The 12,956-nt window shown below is 33.9% G+C and overlaps 1 protein-coding gene across 2 annotated transcripts in view; it reads right to left on the bottom strand.

Moving 5' to 3' along the window:
- The window catches only part of DGKI (diacylglycerol kinase iota), a 565,471-nt gene that overhangs the window by 119,082 nt on the left and 433,433 nt on the right, over positions 1-12,956 (bottom strand). The window contains exons 24-25 of one of the 2 annotated variants that reach the window (XM_051961507.1): positions 11,637-11,681; positions 2,549-2,644 (exon numbers count right to left, since the gene is read on the bottom strand). In XM_051961507.1, coding sequence (XP_051817467.1) covers positions 2,549-2,644; positions 11,637-11,681 — 141 coding nt within the window. The remainder of the gene's footprint in view (positions 1-2,548; positions 2,645-11,636; positions 11,682-12,956) is intronic. The other variant, XM_051961508.1, reaches the window with a different exon arrangement.

Here is a 12,956-nt window from a genome sequence, read left to right as displayed (position 1 = left end):
CTTAAAATGCTATATAAATATGAATTATTATGTCCCTTGTAGAGTCTACAACATGAGAATATATATGGTAGCATAACAAAGTAGCAATTTTAGAATTAGAACTAGCTATAGAACTCTCTTAACCCAATCACTTAACTTTCTAGATGAGGAAACTGAGTTTCAAGAGTTAAAGTCTATTTATGTTCTACAAATATTGTTGATTTAGAATCATGGAATAGTGGATAGAGATCTGGATGTGGAGTCAATAAGATCCTGGTTGAATTTTCATCTCAAATATTTTTTAGCTGTGCAGCCTTAGGCAAAACACTTACCTTCTCTGAATGTCAACTTCTTATCTGCAAAATGAAGGCATTGTACTTTTAAGGTTCCTTCTGCTTCTTAATCTACAAACTGCAAACTTTGCAAACCTCATTTTCTCCAATTAGCCTAACACTTAGTTAGTTCTGAGCTGATATGGAATAAGACAAAAATGGGCCTTGGGATTTCAATCAGATCGATTGAATGGGCATTGTTTCAGACAAATTGAGGCCTTAGAAAGTCCTTAGCTTAAAAAGGCCAAGGTTTATCTGCATCTGGGACTACTTCCCATAGACCTGATCTATATATATCTTACCAATGGACTCAGATGGCTCTGAAGGGTAAGCGTGATAATTTTGTACAACCTATGTTATTGAAATCAAAATCACCCCAAGTCATGACATTACCTCCCTGATGTTATGGTTCTCTTTGAGAAAGGGCAAACAACGATAAAACCATCTGTGGTAGTAATATCTGATCACTTTGGACTGATAACTTTCTATAGGTCAGTCCAGATTCTCCATGAACTTTTAGTTATATCTTCCCTAAATCCTTAGGATCCAAATTCACCTTTTTGAAGTACAGTTCATAATTAAACCCTACACAGATCCTAACCCTATGAATTTCAAGCAAAAAGTCAACCTCAAGGCCAGGAAATCTCTTTTCAAACTTCAAGGCCTTTGGTGCTTTAAAACCGATGGATGAGGTGCAAGGAATAAGGAAAAGATATTTTTTCAAGGATCATTCAATAAAGGGGTGGGGGAAAGGGAGTTTTCATATTTAAAGGTGTCTTATTAACACAGAAGCTAATTGTGATAAAATACTGAAGTATTTTAATACTTTTAATATATACTATTAATAGTATAAATAGTCAGCTATTTAGTATATAGTTTACTTGTTCTTTAATGTACTTATATGGAGTAAATGGTTGATGACTGTTATATGTGAAAACAATCACAAATTAGTGAGCCAGAGAATACTTTATAAAGGGAGATATTTTACCAGCTATAAAGCAGTTGTGCCTGACAAAGCAAAGACGGCACCTAGATTTATCCTGTCAACTGTAATTGTATTTGAATGTAATATAAAATCTTTAATAAAGTCTGACAGATATTCCAAAACTTGTCAAATCTACAAAGGAGAATTTGATGAATAGGCATTTGTTGATGTTCAAATGATGGAGGTGTATGATGAAGATAGTTACCTCTAAATCTCTGGATGGCAACAGGGTGAACTGTCAGAACTGAAAAGACTGAGGAGATGCTGGATTTGGGAGATTCAGGCCAATGACTTAGAAAAACTGAATCTTACTTACTCTGAGGCCTTCTCTGCATTCTCTTGATTAGTGGTGTCAAACTCAAACAGAAAATGTGAGCCTTTGAATTATATAAAGGATCACTGCAAGCAGCATATTTACTTAGAAAGCCCATTTTAATGCCATCTTCTCCATTATATTTAATTTATTTTGATATTTTCCAATTATATTTTAATCTGTTGTCTACCATACTCCAAAGTGTGGCCCCAGATAACCTGGGGCCTTAACCCTACTGTTATAGGGGAAGTAATTCTTAGCATTTCTTGGGTCATGGATCCATCTGGCAACTTGGTGAGGCCTATGGATTTTTTTCTCAGAATAATGTCTTTAAATGTGTAACACAAAATACATAGGCTTACAAAGGAAACCAAATAACATTGAATATAGTTTCAAAATATATTTCATACTAATACTAAAAACAGCACTATTTAAATAATGGTTTAAGGTTTGCAAAATCCTTTACCAATACAATCTCATTTCATCCTCACAACAACCTTTGCAAGCAGGTTCTATTATGATCTCCACATTGAATCCAGAGTAAGAATCTATGCCAGTCTGCCTATGGTCTTCAACATGACAGAGATTTCATAAATGTTTGATGAACTGCTTGCTCCTAGAAAGTAGAAATTGTTTCACAGTATTTGTATCCTCAGTGCCTGGCACAGAATAAGTGATTAATAAATACATGTTGATTAATTAATTCTACATTAAGTCATCTCTGAAAGCACACACAATTTGAGGGGTGGGGCAAGACAATAAGGCAGAAATCAGACAGGCAGATGTGAGAATCAAGAATACTCAGGGACCAAAGGCCAAAGCAGACATTCAAAAGACTGAGCAAGCAGCCAGAAACCAAAAAGAACCACAGGATCCAAAAGAACAGGACAAAAGCAATCAAGACAACAGAGCAAGGGAGGGCACTGGCACCAAGGAGACCTTAGATCTGAAGCAGTCTTCTATCCCAGGAAGGAAGCTTCTTGTGCACATTCTGCTGGGGCAGGAACCAGTCCCAGGACTCTGGCAGACTAAAGCCTGCAGGAGAAAGCAGGGAATTGGGCATGCCTGACCACAGTGACAAATGGTGGGATAGGGACTGGACTTTCTGTCATTTCATAGGTATAGGGAGCTGTCCAACGTGAGGAAGCTAGGGAGGGAAACTCCCTCCACTGATGCAGGGTCATACTTCCCTGGCTCTCATATTCCCAGAAAGTTGTTTAGAATACTAAGAATTAAGTGACTTGTCCAGGGTCACACAGCCAATATGTGTCAGAGGTGAATCTTGAACTCAGGTCCTCCTGGATTCCTATAGTGTTGGCTCTCTATCCACTATACCACAATGACTCTCACCAAATGTTAGGTCATGCAAAATAACTGGAAGAAGCAGAGGATGAATTTTAATTTGTGATTGGGGAGTAGAGGGAACAAAAGACTTTGATCCAGAAGAAATGAAAATAAAGGACCCCTAAATATTTGGAGGATATTAGTAAACATGTTACTCTTCCAAAGTTAGTAAAGCTGAACCATCTCAAAAGTAAAAAGCTCCAAAGAATACTAATATGGATCCACAAGTACCACAAGGAGAGAATGTATCTGTGAACCTGTCATGAACAATGGAGAGATCTGTTATATTCCTGGGAAACATAGAGCTATAGATACATAGATGCAGATGTAATTAAAGATAGCTACAGAAATTTACTAAAACTAAAAAGTATTACCCACTATTGATGGCCCAGGACAAATTAGGTAGCCAAAAGCATTGCAAAGATTGATGAAATCCTGGGCACAGTTGACATTTTTTAGCACTACTACTGATTGAAGGTAGGTTTGTGGCACAGAAGAGAAAATCCAATCTTTATTAATTACTACCTGTCTAACATCAGGCAAGTCATCATGGTCTCAGTTTTCCCAATGTTAAAATAAATGAATGGAACTAGATGACCTCTACATTCTCTTCCAGCTTTAAATCTACTAGCAATTATGATTGTATAGTTTCTAGTAAAATGTATATTCTCTAGATATAATAAAAAGTCAATTTGTAATAAAGATTCACAGTTTCATAAACAATTAGCTTTTTCTCATCTTCTTTATATATGGAAATTTCATATCTGTTGATGTTTTCAAGTTCACAATAGAAAAATAAAATTAAAAAAAACATTTGTTTAAAGTCTTATAAATTATTTAATAAGGCTTTAAAATAAAACTGAGCAAAAAAGAAAATTACATGTATGTATATATATATATGTTTACATGTATATACATACATAAAATATACAAAACCAGTAACATGGATTATCAGATACAAAATAGAAGGGAGAATATGAAAAATCCAGTGATTTACTAGAGCCAATATCCAAGAATATGACCAAAAATAGAGAAAAGAAATGAATTTAAAGCTTTAGGTATACTAATGCACAAAGCAAGAATAATAAAAAGGTAGAAAATTAAATTTAATTTCATTGGTATTAGTGAAATTTAATGAAATTTGGTAGGATAGGACTCATGACTGGAAAATTACTCCCAAAGAGTTTCCTTTAATTCAAAAAGAACAACAATAGAAATACAGTTGTATGGCATTGTTTATATACCCAAAAGATATACTTATTTCAGGAAATCCACGAAGTAAAGGAAGAAATAATAATAGAATATACAGGGTGATTTAACAATGGAAAAAAAAAAAGCAATATTTTGATGGATTGAAACAGACCACCTAGGCAGAAGAAGGAAATAAAGATATCAGGATACAGATCATAAATTTCTTCTATTTTACTCCTTGAGTGAAGAACAAGGAATGATGAATGAAGAAGCAGAGATGGGAGCTTAATCTCAGTTCGAAAGTAGAACTGAGGCTCAGTTCAAAGGTAGAATTGATTATTTGAGGTATTTCTCCCTGACTGCAGGTCTTTAGGTGGAGGCCAGACAACTACATGTTGGGGTTATTGAGAAGGGTAATCCTGTTCAGATATGGGCTGAATTATATGGCCTCTAAGGTCCCTTAAAACTGAGATTTTATATGGAAAATGAGGGCACTTATGTGAAAAATAATAGACTAGTAGGCAAACTACAACCAAGATTTCAAGTATCATTTAGGGTAAGAATTACTGAAAATCTCTGTGAGCTTCTAGTTAACTATATTTAGTAAGTAATGGTAATTCCTTTATCTCCAAAGCAATCCAAAGGATTGAAACAAAATAAAAATAAGTAGAAATACCTGTGCTTTGGGAATGAATCACCTTTTTTTTTTTTAAAGCTGCATTGTCAATGACCCAATTTTGAGTGAATATTTTAAACCAAATCCAAAGTGAAATAAAATATGCATTTTTGAAAGAATTTAAATGTACATGTGAAAAATCAAAACTAAACATAGACATAACTCTGTCCAGAAGAATGTTCAAGTGCTAATCTGGACTTGATCACATTGATAGCTTATCTGTTGTGTCTTAAGTAGTACCAACAATCATATCATTGGTACTACAAAGTTGCCTAAATTAATGTTTGAATGTTTCTGACCTCAAGTCAAGGGATCTGGGTTGAATTTCAAGATATGGCACTTACTGATTATATAAATATAAGTGAATCACTTAACCACACAGGTAACAGAGGAATAGAATTCTTGAAGCAAGAATCAGGAAGACCTAAGTTCAAATTTCACAGCAGAAACTTATTAGCTGTGTCACTCTCGGCAAGGTACTTAACCACCATCCGCCTCAGTTTCCTCAAATACACAATGGGGAAATTAATACTTTCTTCTCATGGTGGTTGTAAGAATAAATAAAATAATATCTGCAAATTCTTAGCACAGTAATTTGCACATAGTAGTCACCTAATTATTCCTTTCCTTCTTTCTTTCCTTTCCTTTTTACCCTCCTTTGCTTCCTTCCTTCCTTCCTTCTTTCCTTTGTTCCTTCCTTCCTTTCTTTCTTTCTTTCTTCCTTTCTTCTGTTCTTCCTTCCTTCCTCCCTCCCTCCCTTTCTTTCTTCCATCTCAGCTTTTTCATTGCCAAAATAGTGATAACCCACACCATGAGACTATGGCAAGAATCAGTAAGATCAAATGTAATAACATTTGTAATATTTTTTTTTCATTTTATAGTATTTTACTTTTTCCAAATACATGTAAAGATAATTTTCAACATTCATTTTTTGTAAAACTTTGTATTCCAAATTTTTCTTCTTCTCTCTCTTGCCTCCCTCCCCCTCTTTTCAGGACAGCAAGCAATCTGATATAGGTTGACTATATGCATTTCTTTTAAATATAGCCCCATATTTGTCATGTAATACTTTTAAAAACTATTATTAATATTAGCTATTATGATTAGCAGGAATAATAATGTTGACAATGCTTGTTTTCAAGTATAATATTGTATTGCATTCTTAATTTTAAACTACTTTTTAAAAAATTCTGTATTTTAAAAAGAGCTAAGAAAAATGTGCCATCCCAAGTCCTGATGTTTATATTTTCTTCACTGGGAAAGAATTTATTTTTATTTTTATAGGAAATCTATTTCTAAGCAGCTATAAAGTTGAACAAAAATTGCCATCCTCTTTAAGCAGTCTTAATTTTTTTCAAGTGTCTCATATAGATGCTTAAAAGTCAACTTGTCTGATCTATTCCTTCATTGATAAGGAAAGCATTAGCACTATTATTTGGCATACAAATAATCAAATGGAGCACTTAATTTGCATTCAGTTAACCATAAAGGATGCACAGCAATTTAATGAGGGCAGAGCAGCTCCATTATGCACTTCAGTAGTTTATACAATTAAGCAATATCCACTTACTATTGAAGTATACATTTACTGGGAATGGTCCTACATCTCTGATTATACCAAGCTTAGAGAAGACTGAGTAGTGATGAAAAAGCTCCCCACTTTTTCAATTTAGATTCCTGGTTTGCTTTGTAACTAACAGCCGATTTCACTTTTTTCAAAGATCAGAATTCAAGTCAAGAAGACCAGACTTCAAGTCAATCAACTTTTTTTCTATAAGAAAGGCAATCACAAATAATAGGAATAGAACTGCTTTCTCCTTTAATGATTGCATTGGCCATACCATAGGATCAGCCTTGGTCATACTTTGTTTTAAGTGTGCATCCTGGCTACTCCTAAAAAGCTCCTGCCACTCAAAAATTAAAAGCCTTCTACAAAATTTTTAGCTGCCTAGAGTTCAAAAGCATCATAACCTGATTTCTTTTAATCCCTACCTTTCTGGCCTTTGTATAACTTATCCATCCCTGAATATTCTGTTTTCCAATGACACTGGCCTCAAACAAGACTTTCTTTCTACTCTGTGACTCCAGGATTTGCAGAAATCAGTCCCACTTTCTCTGAAACTTCTCCTTCTTTCTCCTCATCTCCATCTGAGCTTTTCTTTAGCTTCCTATAAGTCTACAATAAAATCCCACCTTCTAGAAGAAGGCTTATCAGTCCACAATAGTTCCTTCCCTCTAAGATTATCTACTACTTAGTTGAGATATGATACATATCTACAAAGTGTGTATATATAGTTCGTTATTTACAGATTGTCTCCCTCTGTGAGCTTCTTGAAAACAGGCAATGTTTTAGGCCTTTCTTTTATTACCAGTATTTAGGCCGATGTCTAACACATAAGTGCTTAATGAATTCTTGTTGACTAACTGGACAATGTTAGACAGGTAAGTTAGACGATTTGGGATCAGTTCCTCTGGCTCCTAACTGCCTGCACTTAAAATATTCCTTTCTAAATCTGTCTAAATCCTATGGGGGTGTCAAGTCCTTTTCTAATTTATAGCTTCTTTGTGCATAGATGGCTGTCTGTTGATTCCACATTAGACTGTTAGCTCTTCAAAAATAGGGATCATCTTTCACCTTACTTTATATTCATGCCACTTAGCACAGTGGTTGGTACATGGTAATTACTTAATTATTGTTTAACTGATTAATTTCTAGTTAACTTTCCTCATATTACAGATGACCTTTCATAGTTGGCCTTTTCATTCTTAAGTTGTTGATGTTAATTAAAGGAATGGGTTTTAAAATGAATTTCCAATGAACATTCTGAAATAGCCAGTAAGCCCATGTTACTATATCTCTCTTACTTGCATCTTTTCTCCCATGAATCACAAAATATGCTTTTTTTAAAGAGCATCGTCTCCTACCCACCTGGCCCCAAACTGAGGAAAAAAAGTTTCTCTTTGAGGATTATGGTGTTTTTAACTAGAGCTTTTACTGTGTGGAGTTTTTCTTTGAATGCATTCAAAATATGACATATCACTCATTTATCTAGACAATAGAGCAGTAAGGCAGATGGGATATACTGTAGGGAAGGGATATACTATACAGAGAACAAAACGAGACACAGAGAGGATAATTGAACCCAGGTTTTCTTTTCCCTAATTCATTACTTTCATCATTGAATTAGGATACTTTTATAAGTACCAGATGTTAGACCCTCAATTGTAAGCAGTTGGTATTATGAGTATTCTTTCATTTTTGCAGAGGCTGTATGATTTTTTTATTGGGTCAGATCAGGGAAGAATAGGGGATGTGAGAACATTTTTTTTTAATGGCTTTACTGATACATCTCTTTTGTAAATAAAATTATATTAGATGAAATAAACATGTAAAAAGAGCTAACAGAGTAAAGAAATAAAGCAACTCCAAAAAAGGTATTAAGCTTTAAGAAATCCTAGGCAGCCCACTAATTTGAAGCTAGGGATACTGGTTGACTCTTTCGAAGTCCAAACCAAACTCAAGAGGAAAATATGGCATTTAGAAGAATCTACAAGTGCCCAAGACACCTTATTAGTGAGTTATTCAGCAGATTCTATGCACTTAGGCTATTTATTGCTTTTGTTTTTCCCCTTTCATAATTCATGGTAGAATGCCAACAACATTTCATATTAAACTAACAAGACATTAGGGGTTATACAGGGATTTGCTGAGTATTTATAGCTTTCTGAAAACTCCTGCCTGTCCAATCACGAAAGACCAAACACAAAGACAGCCTTCCATCAAAATGACACACCATGTAGTTAGTGTGTACCTGGTAAGTTCAAGGCTCCAAATTGTGATGCTTGTGTAACTACTGAAATGACCATTGGACTCTGTAGATATAATTAGTATCCAGAAGGGGTTTAGAGCTACCTACCTCAGCTGGCTAAAGAGTTCAACTAAAGGAAATGGTCACATACTGAGGATGGTTAGGGGGATGTCAGACTGGAGGAACTAATGCCTTCTCCTTCTATAGAGAGCTCCTTGACACTTGTCATTTTCCTAAGTTATGGAGAATTTCAGTTTCATGTGGCTTATGGATGTAGAATATATTTCAATAATTTCTTTAACCCTGAGGATCACCAGAAGTCCCTGAAGGTAGGAGAAAAGGGAGGAGAAAGGGGAGAAGAAAGTAGGGAAAAGAAAGAGAATAAAGAGAAAGAAGGAAGAAGAGAATAGGAAATAAAAGAAAAAGGCACTGATAATGAAATATGTTGAAGAGAGGAACACAGTAATTGTCTCATGTATTCTTAAATGTCTATGTCTGAAGTATAAGTTACACAGATCTATTCTAGGAAATGAAATTTCTACATTCACAATGAGTAGTGTACTATGTATTCATTTTGTTAGGGCTCCCAAAGAAAAGAAAAATAATTAACCATACCTCTAGGAAAGAGTTACAAAGATAAGATAAGAGGGAAAAAGAGGATGTGAATAGATAGGAAATTCCATTGTTATTTGGAGTATGCAAACACATGAGATAACAGATCCATTAAAATTGTGAAGTAACATCTGAGATAGGTGATACAGAATTTCTCTATTTCCCCCACTGAAAATTCCCCTCTATTCTAACTATAACCTTTCTTGATCCTCAGTTTCTACCTTTCCCACTGCCACCACATCTTTGTCACCCCTCCCCAATTGTTGTGAGGATCAAATGAGATAAGTTATAAAAAGTTTAGCATAATACCTAGCTTTTTAGTAGTAGGTGCTTTATAAATATTTATTCCTTTCCTCCCACCCCTTTATAACTGACATAGAATACATTAACAATTTCAGTTTTCAGGGTTATCATCAATTTCCTTTTTTTTTTTTTTACATCTTCACTGAATTAATTACCTAGACAAAATATTCTGAATCATTTTTTTCAGATGAATTGATAAACTAAATCAGAAAAACTAAGCTTGGCCAAACACCGCAATTCAAAGTATAATATCCTGAGGAAATAGCCCTATCTAGTTTTGCAAAATGAGGCAGAAAATATATTTTTGATAACAAGTGAATAGATCAAATGATCTGGACTGACCCCAGTCTATTCTAATGCCAATGTATCTTGTATCCTCAGAATATTAATTCATCGAGACTTTGGCTATTGAGCATTATTTTTTCTTGTGTATTGCTTTAGCACTTTCACGTTCAAAACAACTGTAGAAAAACTTGCCAGTTACCAAAGTCAAAAAAGGGGTATAATATAGTAAAAAGAATACTAAGGGGGAGTTAGCGGAAGATGCCAATCCCAGCTCCACAACAAACTCGGCACATATTAGGCATTCAATAAATATTTATTGGATTTGACTAGATAGGGAAATCACTTAATTTCATTGTGCTTATCTGATGAATAAAAGTAATTACAAGACTGCTAAGGTCCTTCCAATTTTACTTCAAAGTTCTGATGTTCCTAAGTGACAGTGGAAAGTGAAGTGCTACTCTATTCTTATTCTTCTATCTTCCTGGTGAGTCTTGCATATCTATATCCTTTGATAGCTCAGATCTTGGAAAGCTATTTATGAATCAAGGTTTTGTAAACTAAATATATATTTAAAGGAGTTTTACCTTTTAAAGAAATTGTGAAATAAATCCATTTGTTAAAAAAAAAATTACTAGAAGTCAGTGATACAATGGATGCTAATTTCTGCTTTGCTTCTTATTAACTGTTTGATCTTGGTCAAATCACTTAATGTCAAGCTTAATGATCTCACTTGTATATAGGAGGGATATCATAGGATTCAATTATCCATTTCACAAGGTTGTTGTTAGGGAAATGATTTCCAATGAGAAAGTCTAAAGAGCATTGGTTCTAGAGAGGAGACCAGAGTTCAAATACTGTCTCTCACCATTCAGAAGGCCAATTTCGTTATCCATAAAATTAGAGGATTGAACTATATTGCCCAGTACGTCTCCCAGGTCCTAGAAAAAACTTTTCTAGAATGCCATTAGTTACTCTGTATTTACATAATTTTCCTCAAACAGATATATCTGCATTCTTCCATAAAAATAACTCAGCATATAATTATACTTCTATATACTTTTTATATGAAAAGATGATATGCTCTCAGAAGCATTTTATATACAGTTATTTCTTTAGGTGTGGGTATGCATGGGTATTCATCATGCTGAATCATTCATGTTCTATCCCTGATTCATTTTATAACTAATAAGACACATATGAAAAAGGTTTGGATGGGATCATGGAAGCAATTGGAGGCTAGGGAACTGAGGATCAAACATACATCACATGTCTTATCAATGTTACCATTAATAGAGCTCAAAGTCTGACATAAGAATGATGAGCTGAAACTCTGAATTGTGAAGAAACTGTGTACATTCTAAGTGTCCTGGGGAGAAAATAAATTGTCTAAGATTTCTTAAACTAATTATTATTCCAGTAAAATCAAGTCATCTTAAAGAATAAGAATAAGTAGAAGTTTTTTTCTTAAAAGCAGTCTAGTGGAAAGAAGAGTGATTTTTTTTTTTTTTTAGCCATAAGATATCAGTTTATAGTCCATCTCTGACATTTCTAGCTGTGTGACCATCAGCAAATCACTTTACATCTTTGAGCCTCAGTTTTCAAATCTATAACGAGGGAATAGTAATTGTACTTACACAGCCTCCCCCACAAGTTTTAAAGAAAGTGCTTTTCTAAAACTTTTAAGTGTTTTATAAGTGAATTATTATCATTATCCCAGTTCAAGGTATAACTTTTTTAAAATGACATTAATAAAAAAATGAACTTCTGTTGGTCTGAAAGTAAGAGAGAAGAATTCATCATAAATTACCTGGTAATGAACTCTCTGGGTACTAGAAGGAACTGACTGCAGGTCCTAGTGGGAAAAATGAAAGAAATATTTATGGCTTTAAAAGTATTTCAGTAAAGTTAATTACAACAAGGTATTAACTACTCCAACTCAAAAACAACCAAACCAAATACAATGGTAATTTAAAATACACAAAAGTAAACAATAGAAGCAAAAATGAAAAAAAATATCATTTCTAAGTATAGCAAAAACTCATTTCATTTCAATTCAGTAGGGCAAGTTCAACTTGAACTACTCAAAAGTCCAAAATGAAAGAAAATATTTTAAAGGATTGTATCTAATTAGTTTCAAAGCACATATAACTCAAATTAATGACAAAGGGCTTTTCCCCAACCAGTTTTAATTAACAGATAAGTATCATGCAATTAACACATTCATTGCTACTATACTAATGATGCTACTAAACTACCTTAAAATAATGGATTCTTAAAAGGTTAAAATGTCTTTCTTATCCTTATCCTGAAAGTAAATAATTTGCTTGGGAAGCAAATTACTTTTTCATAGATAGCAAAAAAGTTAGCTTCTGCCATTCAATGTCTAAAGGATCACAAATTCTAAATCCATAGAGTGATAATGAGGATTTACTGAGCTGCTGAAAACTTGACCCACTTAAAAAAGTTTTTATAACTGAAATAGTTATATTTGTCATATTCTGTAACTCTGAGGATAATTAGTATAGTGTATCTATTCACAAATGTCAGCAATTCTTCAGACCTTTGTTCTTAAAGCCTCATACCTCCTTCCCACAGGATTTTTTAAAAATTGTTTCCTATGATCAATGAAATTGACTTTCTTCAGAATCAGTATTCCTTATTTGCAACAGTTATTTTTCCACTCCCACTCTTAGAATTATTATCTGTACTATTTAGTACCATTGTTCTTAGAATTGCTTCCTACCTTAGACTACCATCTAACTCCAAGCTTTTTGCAAGAAGAATGTCCACTTTCCCAAACCTCTCTTCTTGCTACACAAGATAACTGGTTCCTTGTTACAGTAGCATGTCCAATAGATACTCAGATAGTTACATGTTCAAATAATGATGAGTTCTGTGCCTTTGCAGCTCGGGAAATATGGAAGTTTTCTTCTTTTAATTAGGAGATATAATAAGATCATATTCAATCCCTATTTTCATTTCTTCCTCTCTAACCTACTTTTTGTTCTAAAAGAAAAGGCATCTAAGTTATGTCTAATGTCCAAAATCTGGCTGAGGAAAATTCATAGAATCTTGAATTTGCAAGAAACTTTATAGGTCATCTCATTCAAACTCCCACCCACTGCAA

This window comes from Antechinus flavipes, chromosome 5, assembly GCF_016432865.1.
Source record: "Antechinus flavipes isolate AdamAnt ecotype Samford, QLD, Australia chromosome 5, AdamAnt_v2, whole genome shotgun sequence".
In the NCBI taxonomy this organism is placed as follows: Eukaryota; Metazoa; Chordata; class Mammalia; order Dasyuromorphia; family Dasyuridae; genus Antechinus; species Antechinus flavipes.
Note: the sequence above shows the minus strand (reverse complement) of the source record. Positions and strands in the feature narration are given on the sequence as shown.